General features: G+C 38.3%; 1 protein-coding gene across 1 annotated transcript in view; it reads right to left on the bottom strand.

The window, feature by feature from the left end:
* LOC107745552 (chromodomain-helicase-DNA-binding protein 9-like) overlaps positions 1–9144 on the bottom strand; it is a 75209-nt gene that overhangs the window by 14041 nt on the left and 52024 nt on the right. The window contains 15 exon segments of the mRNA XM_016559443.1: positions 381–438; positions 568–685; positions 769–872; positions 1435–1524; positions 3001–3160; positions 3275–3474; positions 3936–4132; positions 4607–4717; positions 5557–5742; positions 5921–6094; positions 6185–6380; positions 7824–8034; positions 8127–8382; positions 8483–8626; positions 8722–8898. Coding sequence (XP_016414929.1) covers positions 381–438; positions 568–685; positions 769–872; positions 1435–1524; positions 3001–3160; positions 3275–3474; positions 3936–4132; positions 4607–4717; positions 5557–5742; positions 5921–6094; positions 6185–6380; positions 7824–8034; positions 8127–8382; positions 8483–8626; positions 8722–8898 — 2382 coding nt within the window.

Below are 9144 nucleotides of genomic sequence, written 5' to 3'. Positions count from 1 at the left end.
TTCTTTTCTATACCCACTGTATATATATATATATATATATGTGTGTGTGTGTGTGTGTATATTCCATGAATATTATATGCAGATTTATAAATAAAAAGTTATAGTATTCTACAAATAGGCAGCTATTTAGTTACAAAACATGATGTTGGACTAATAAATACCTGCTTTGTGACTGTGTTTACTGAATTGAAACTACATTACTCTTGTGTGCTGCCTGTGGCCTATTCAATTCAAATTCTAACTCATGAATTGAAAAGACAACCAATTCTAAAATCCGCCCATCCCTGAAGTCACACTAACTGACATTCTTTGAGCTTCTGTATGCACTTGTGTGTGTAACAGTCTTATCAGGCCCAGTTCTCTCTCTTCCAGTTGCATACCTCCATATCATCCTTCAGCAAAGCTGGAGCAGGCTTATACTCAGGGTCATCCACATCTCTGCACAAACAGATAACACACACACACAAACAAACACAGTTACAAATACTTAAGAGAGTTACTGCAGGCAGAAACTGATAAAAGACTTCCTCTATCTGTATGAATGGAGCACATGTTTGTGTCTCTTACCCATCCATAAAGTCATTTCCTCTCTGCTCAGCAGCGATGGCCTTCTCGTCCGGCCGCCCAACCCTGTCTATGAAACACAGTGCTGGATCTGCACGAATAGTGTTGTACTTCTCATAACCTACAACACATAAAAACAGCCATTAGATAAAAGTGTGTACGCACACATAAAGCCTTGAGCGCAACAGAGCTGATCGGACTGACCGTGCTTAAAGACTCCTAACAGCAGACATTTGTCCGAGAGCATGTCCCACCACAGAGCAGGCATCTCTGAATGATCCGGCTCAGGAACCCAGATCTCTATCTCACTGAGAGACAGCAAAACAAACATTTCAGCCATTACTAGCAGTAACCTGCTATACATTTTAGTTTTTGGAATCCAAATTTTGGATTTCGGAACAGACCACAATTTAAGTCTGATATTGTCATTTGCTGACATTTTTTTGGTGAACTATTCCTTTAAATGCAGATATTGATATTACATGAGTACATTCCTGAAGTTTCCTCAGCAGAACAGCAGATGGCGCTTTAATGTTCCTCTTACTGAACAAACTGACTAACACTGGAGTTCAATGAGGATCTATTTATAATCCTTAAATCTAAAGAGATCTATGATACACAAGAGAATGTCTTGTGAAACCTTGTATATTTTAAGGTTTTGATCAGTTTTATATGGCTTAAAATTAAATACAAATTACAAGCATGTAAAAAAACCATTTAAAATACTAAGAACACTTATTAACAGAAATTACTGGTACTGTTATTTCTACCACTATTGGTATTACACATGCAGAACACGCTCCGCTCAGATGTTTTGGTTTCCCAGACTAGTGAAAGTAATAAGATGAGAGGGTTCATGACAATTCTTACCTGACATCTGCCCCATCCAGTACTTTTTGGCAATGTACTCCGATCACCTCTTGTTTCAGATAGTACAGCATTCTGACCCTCAGCAGCACCCTGCCAGACAGAGACACAGAGAGATTGAGGTCAAAGTATGCAATAAAGTATGCAATGTAAATTGTAACTATTAATAACACTGACAATAAATATTCTTGAGGACCAAATTAGCTTATTAGAATGATTTCTGAAGAATCATGTGACACTGAAGTAATGATGGTGAAAATCCAGCTTTGCCATTACATTTTAAAATATTTTGAAATATAACACGTATTTTAAATTGTAATAATATTTCACAACATTACTTTTATGTATTTTTGATCAAATAAATGTAGCCTTGGTTAGCATAAGACCTCTTTCAAAAACATAAAAAAATCTTACCATCCCCAAAACTATTGAACACTACTGTAAACTGGCTTATGTGTACGATCTGATGTAAAATGCACTGCCATAAGGCTGGTGTTAATGAGTGCTAACACATACAGCCTTTTCCAGCCCTTTCATTTCTTAATGAAAGTTGCTTCAGAGGACATGCATGACAGTATATGTTGCTAATGTAACTGTTCAAAATCATTAGTGTTCAAAAACAATCCTGTATCGGTAAGATTTTTTGAACATTTGCACACACACACATATATAAATATATATATTTGTGTGTGTGTGCGTGTTAAACAGGACAGCAATAGGGAACTTTCTCCAATGGCAGAGAGCCCTGAATGCACAGCCAACCTTACAGTAATAAACTCTCTCCACACACACATCCTGGTCCAGAAGAGTTCATTTATCAAAGCACAATCACATAGCCTGATTTATAGCGTGACATGATGTACAACACTTTGGCTGCTTTCTAATGCAAGAATTGTTAAGCATTTGCAGACAAAGAGTGGGGACAGCCAGACAGATTTGATAGTGAGTTTGGCAACTAAAGTGTCAAGAACTGAAGAGCGTGACCTGAAAGCACCTCATCTTCCACTCCCTAAGAGAAAAACCCCTAAACAAGTGTGTGAGAGTGGGCTTTACCAGAATAAGATCACAGGGCTAAAATGGGAGATTCCCTTGTATCATTGCATCACATTCACACACTTCCTCCAGATTGGCAGATATCCATCTAATGAGGTGTTCACACGTAGCCGAGTGGCTGTGTGGTTGAAAGTGGGTGTTACTGCTGCTTCATGGCCTAACGTTATTGGTGAGTTGCACAACAGGTCATATTTAAAAAAATAATCAGATCATAAATGGGATGCACTGATGGTAAAAATAAGACCAGGAATAAGTGTTCTTGCTGCTAAACTATTTTCAACACAGACAATAGTTAGAAAGTTAATTTCTTATAAAAAAAAATATTAAAATGGAAAACTTTAGTCACTTTAAATTGTAATAATCTTTTACAATATTACCGTTTTTATTGTATTTTTGATCAAATAAATGCAACACTGGTAGACATAACAGGCTTCTTTCAAAAACACTATTTTATCGACCCCAAATTTTTGGTGTATCAAACAGTAGCGTATATTATGCTTGCAATGCAATACTCACTTGTTGCAGTGGTGTTTCAGGTGTTTCTTGTACCCATCATCAGACAACATGTGTTCTGGGTTGTGTTTTCGGATCCACTCTGCCTTCTGGATATCAAATGAGCTAGACTGAATCTTCATCTTCTTTCCTTTACGGCCTCGTGGTACTGGAGTCGACAAACCTGCGCAAGTCACATGAAAAAATCTAAATGTCACACGGTTCATAAACAAACAATCCTGACTGGATCAAAATGCAAAAGGTAACTGAATTTCTAACAACGCTTCAGTCCTCATACCCAAATGGTTCTGAAGTTCCTTGGTCCTGCCGTCCTCTGTGGGAGCGATCAGATCCCACATGAAGCTTTTGATTTTATCATCTCCACGGTAATGAACGAGGCAGTATGCCAGGAGTGCTCTGCATATACACTCCACATCACGCTCGCTCAGCTGTCGCTTAAAGCGCCCGTGAGCCAGGATATCCTTCCAGCGGCCCCACCTATGACCACAGAAACACATTCAGTGGTCCATCATTTCATCTACAGTGTCAAGAACTCTGCCTGAGAAGAGTCTTACTTCTTATATTTGCATATTTTGTATAAAGTTTATTTATATAGTGTATTATACGTACAGTATGCAGCACAATGAGCTTTCATTCAGCAAGAACACATTAAACGGATCAAAAGTGATAGTAAATTCATTTAAAATGTTACTATTTCAAATAAATGCTGTTCTTTTGAACTTTCCATTTATCAAAGAAAAAATGTATCACGGTTTCCACAAAAAAGTATTAAGTAGCACAACCGTTTGGCCAAATAAATGTAGCCACAGTAAGCATAAGAGACATCTTTCAACAACAAATGTCTTAACAGCTCCTAACTTTTAAACAGTAGTGTATATATAGTTAATGTACTGGCATATAACAGAACTCAAATCGGTAGACCACTAGCCATCACTCACCCATACACCAACAGATTTTTTTCTACCCGGAAGCACTCTGTGCGGCCATAGCTGTTTAGGCGGTCATGTGGCCGGCGGAGTTTGGGTTTGTCATCTCCGCTACTCTCCCCTTCAGAGAGCTCGGCCAGCTCGTCCTTAGTAGCACTGAACGGCCGGGTCTGTTTCCTGACACGAGGGGTGTCGATCACCAGACTGTTCTGTAGCAAAACCAAAACAAAAGACAACAGTTAAAAACAGAACCACTGACCCACCTTTACTGAGAGCAGTGCTATGCATTTAAATAAGGCTAACCGCATTCACTAAAACTGATGTTTGCTTTCAATCACTCTGCGCTCTCTGTGCAGCACTTACAACTAAAATACAGAGGTGCCCACAGAAAACACTGATTGAGTTATTTCAGAGTACATTACATTAAATACCAATCATGTTAACCAGCATCCTGTCATCTCTTACAGCAATGCCTCTCTGTTCAAAATCTAATTTCTGGGTGTTTTCCCATCAGAGTCGAAGGAAGCTTTCTGTAACTTGATGGGTTTTTTTTTTTTAACAGATGTCTACGAAGAAACTGTAGTTCTGTAAGTAATCCTGGCACTGGAGAGTCAGCCAGGAGGGTGTGGGCTTTTCTGCTCTACTGTTGAACTTTGATATGGCAGAGTTTTTGTGTAACTTACTCTGCCATTGACTGTATCCATGTCAATCTCTGCTTTCTTGGCCCATTTGTCCCAGAAGTTGGGGTCATCCAGAGAGATGTCTGTTCTGTTCCCTGAAGCTACAAAACTGGCCTGTGAACACAGCAAAAACAAATGAGAACAGTATGTTAATGTCTGCACAAATACATACAAGAATTAAGGCTGCAAAATAATGGAGAAAAAAAATGACATTCCAGTATTTTATTTCTCTCTGATAATTGTTGTGATATTAAAAAATAATTTCGGAGTGACTTCAACAGATATATTTCTGGAAAAAATACATAATTCTAGAATGATTGGGGTGTTTTTTGCAGTGGAGTGCACCTGACAAACGGCTGACAAACGACTTTTTACTTTGAAAACTTTGAAAGATGTGGGTGTAAACACTTGGGTATACTCTTTACAAGAGCCAACTCAAACCTTTTTCAGTAACCATAAAGCGAACAGTTAAAAAAATACAACAACTTTAAAATTATAATACTAATATTACATCTTAATTTCTTAATTTTCAAACATTAAACCACAAAGCTTTACTACAAAATTACAACTACAAACTACAGGGAGCCCTTAAAGCTTCTTCTTTTTTATTCCATTTTAATTAGATATATTATTACTATTGTAATAATGCTTTTGTACTATAAAACATAGTATTTCATTAAAAAAAAAAAAAAAAATTTCATAGAATGACTGAGCAATTACAATACTAATATTTTATTTATGTCTTAATTTTGTAATTTTCAAGATTTTATTTTGGCAAAATCCACAGGGAGCCCATTAAGCTTCTCCTGCGTTGTTTGATTTTATTTTGATATATTTGCAGCCTTAAAAAGAATGCCATCTGAAAATTGCTTTTATAAGAGAAAATGTAAGAAAACATTATGATCAATACTTCAATCAATCTAAGAAATAAAAGATGGGAAAAAAAAGCTGACCTTGGCAAAGGTGGAGCCCCGACCCTCAGATTCAATAGTGATGGTCTTGGTTCTGCGTTGCAGGATTTGGTCAATGTCCTCTTCACAAAATTTAGCCCCCTCATCTTCCTCGTCCATGATGGCACCATAAGCTCCACGCCGCAGAAGGTCCTCAATCTCCTTCTTAGAGAGCTGCTGCTGCATCTGCTATAAAAGATGGAGAGAGAGAGAGAGAGTGAATGAAACCAGACAATACATATTACATCAGTACAAAAAAAAATATGTCTACACCACCAATTATGCAAATCTCTATGTAGAGAACAACAATGTAATGAGGGCTGGAGAAAAAAAAATCATGGTACATGGGTGACATTTAACAACTTACCCCTCCTCCTCCTAGACTGTTGTCTCGTCCACTCATGCTTTGAAGCACCGCTTTATCCAATCCCAGCTTCAGACTGGCTCTATCGAACATCTCTCGCTCGTATGAGTTACGCGTGATTAGTCGATATACTTTAACTGCTTTATTCTGACCAATCCTGTGGCAGCGAGCCTGGGCCTGTGGATATAACAAGATGAAAAAATGAATATGAGCCAACAAGAACGTCTGCAATTTTACTATCAAGTGTGTGTGTGTGTGTGTATGTACCTGCAGGTCATTCTGAGGGTTCCAGTCAGAGTCAAAGATGATACAGGTGTCGGCAGCTGTGAGGTTAATACCGAGCCCACCTGCTCGAGTACACAGCAGGAAGACGAATCGATCGGAGTCTGGTTTACTGAAACGGTCTATAGCTGCTTGACGGAGGTTCCCACGCACACGGCCATCTATCCGCTCATAGAGGTATCTGAAAAAGGTCAGTTTGACTTAGAAATTACAGATCGATGTACTTTATCGAGCACTTCCACAAAGTATTCCACACAGCAATCATTACCATTTAAAATAACTGTTTTATATTTTAATATATTTTTATTTATTTCAATTTATTTCTGTGATGGTAAAGCTGAATTTTCAGTAGCCATTACTTCAGTCCTCGGTGTCATATGATCCTTCAGAAATCATTCTAATATAAGATTTGTTGCTCAAGAAACATTTCTTTTTATTATCAATGTTTTAAAAAAAAAATTTATGCTGCTTAATATATTTATGCAAACCGTGATACACCTTTTTTCAGGATTCTTTGATTAATAGAAGGTTCAAATGAGCAGCACTTATTTGAAACAGAAATCATTACCACACATGTTACTTTGGATCAATTTAATGCATTCTTGCTGAAGTATTAATTTCTTTCTTTCTTTCAAAAAAAAACAAAAAAAATCTTACTGACTCCAAATTTTTGAACGGCAGTACATATATACTACCATCAAAAAGTATTTACATAATCCTATATATTACAAGTTTCATTAATACAAATTGACACAACAATACATTGTTTTATTGTCATTACTTAATGAACTAAATGTGTTAAAGGAATATTCTGGGTTCAATACAAGTAAAGCTGAATCAGCATCTGTGGCACAATGTTGATTACCCAAAAGCAACGTAGCATTAGTACATCCCTAGGTTACTCCTAAAACTCTTTTCCATCACCTTTTCACTCACTCATTCTTTCTTTCATTTATTCCATTCATGTCCTTTATCTCTTTCTCTCTTTTTTTTGTCCCAGTAACCATCTCACATTTTTCCATGTTACTTCCTGCTTTCTCTGACCCACTTTGGGCAGAGCTGTGCCTCTGGGACTGTGTGCATGATATGAGATCCCTGGAGTGTCTGTGTCCTGCAGCACCCTAGCTGCATCAGCCAACATACACATCACTTAGTTTGTTAACAGTGCACTGTATACACTGCTAGACTGTCACAGACAAGCTGAGGCAAGAGAAATATGAACGAGGCAGGAATGAAGGAAATAAACTAATCCTAGACACTGCATAAAACGGTAACGGTCATGTGATATTGCTGATGCAAAGGGGTTCAACAGCAGAGAGCTCTGTATAAAGGGCCAGAGAGATAAGGAACATGTGAACACAACTCAAACCAGGGTAAGCAAAATGTGGCATTGAACTCCTGCTAAAAAAGCAGATTCGATTGCTTGTTAAAAGTGCATATATACACTGTAATGTATCTAAAACAAATAGAGTACAGCGGGACGTCACAGTTTGCAGTTAAACCCCATGAACTCGGCAGGGACACGACGAGAGCCATTTACAGCAATGAAATACACCTCCACTTACAACTACAATACATTTTGTGTGCTGTAGGATGGTGTACACTCTCTGTTTTCGATTCTCACCTTCTCTGGATGAGGTAGTCTTCCAGGATGTCCAGGCAGCGCACCATTTGAGAAAAGATGAGCACTTTGTGTCCACCGGCCTTCATCTTGGGGAGCAGCTTGTCAATTAGAACGAGTTTACCTGCTGACTGAATCATAGCCTGCAGGTGGAAATCTACGGCTGTGGGGCTATACACCTCCTTGAAGTCTTCCAAGATCTTCTCCTCGGCCCCTAGAAGTGAAGAGAGAGCGACAGACTTCTTAGGACTTTGCCTAATGTGGGCTTGTTGGTTTTGACAGCGGTTGGGGTTTGTGTAGTTGTACCTTTGATGAGGTAGGGATGGTTGCAGCATTTCCGCAGTTCCATCATGGTGTTGAGCAAGTTTGGGACGTTGGCTTGGCCAGCTCCTTTAGCCAGGAATGAGAAGTTCTTCTCCAGTATGGCGCGGTAGTATTTCTTCTGGATGTTGGTGAGCTCCACTTCAATGATGGTCTCCTCTTTAGGGGCCAACTTCTTCTCCACGTCTTCCTTAAGACGCCGCAGCATCATTGGTTTTAGGATGGCCTGGAGTTTCTGGACCTACATGCACATGCATTTACAAATGGAGAAGAGTAAAATATACAGAACATCTATATTAATTCAAACACAGCAATATATAATATTTATACAAATACAGCACCTGCTCCTCAGTCTTGAGGTCTCCGAATTCCTGCATGAAGGTGCTTTCAGAAGGGAAGCGGGTCGGCTCCAGGAAGTGCAGCAGACTAAAGAGTTCTTCTACTGTGTTTTGTAGTGGAGTGCCCGTCAACAAAACCTTATGTTCCTAAGAGGTCAACAGATATCAAGTTAAAAACATAGGGGAAAAAAGGCATCTGTTTTTAAGTTTTAAAAATAAGCATAATAATGTCTAATTTATACCAGGCTCATAAGTTTGAAGCCCTCCAGAAGCTTGCAGTTCTTATTTTTGAGCCGATGGGCTTCATCAATGATGACACAGCGCCAGTCTATTGCGTTAAGTTCTGGACAGCCTCCCAATATCATCTCAAATGTTGTAATGACTGCCTGAAACCGGTAAGCACCTCTTATCACACGACCCTGTAGGAGAGAAAGAGAGATAATAAGTGCCTGCAAATATTTTTCCACAGGGTTTTTTTGTTGTTGTTGTTTTTTTTGTGTTCCCTGAGGTTTTGCATGATACACAACTATACAGTCATATAGCGGTATGGGGATTTTTATTTCATCATAACTGTATATCAGTATATATAATAATACGCGTATTTTTGCAGGAAATTCAACAAAAATTAATTTTATATATATATATATATATATATATATATTTAT

The sequence above is a fragment of the Sinocyclocheilus rhinocerous genome, unplaced genomic scaffold (genome assembly GCF_001515625.1).
Source record: "Sinocyclocheilus rhinocerous isolate Xijiao unplaced genomic scaffold, SAMN03320098_v1.1 scaffold2906, whole genome shotgun sequence".
Taxonomy (NCBI): Eukaryota; Metazoa; Chordata; class Actinopteri; order Cypriniformes; family Cyprinidae; genus Sinocyclocheilus; species Sinocyclocheilus rhinocerous.
This window is presented reverse-complemented; position numbering and strand designations above follow the sequence as displayed.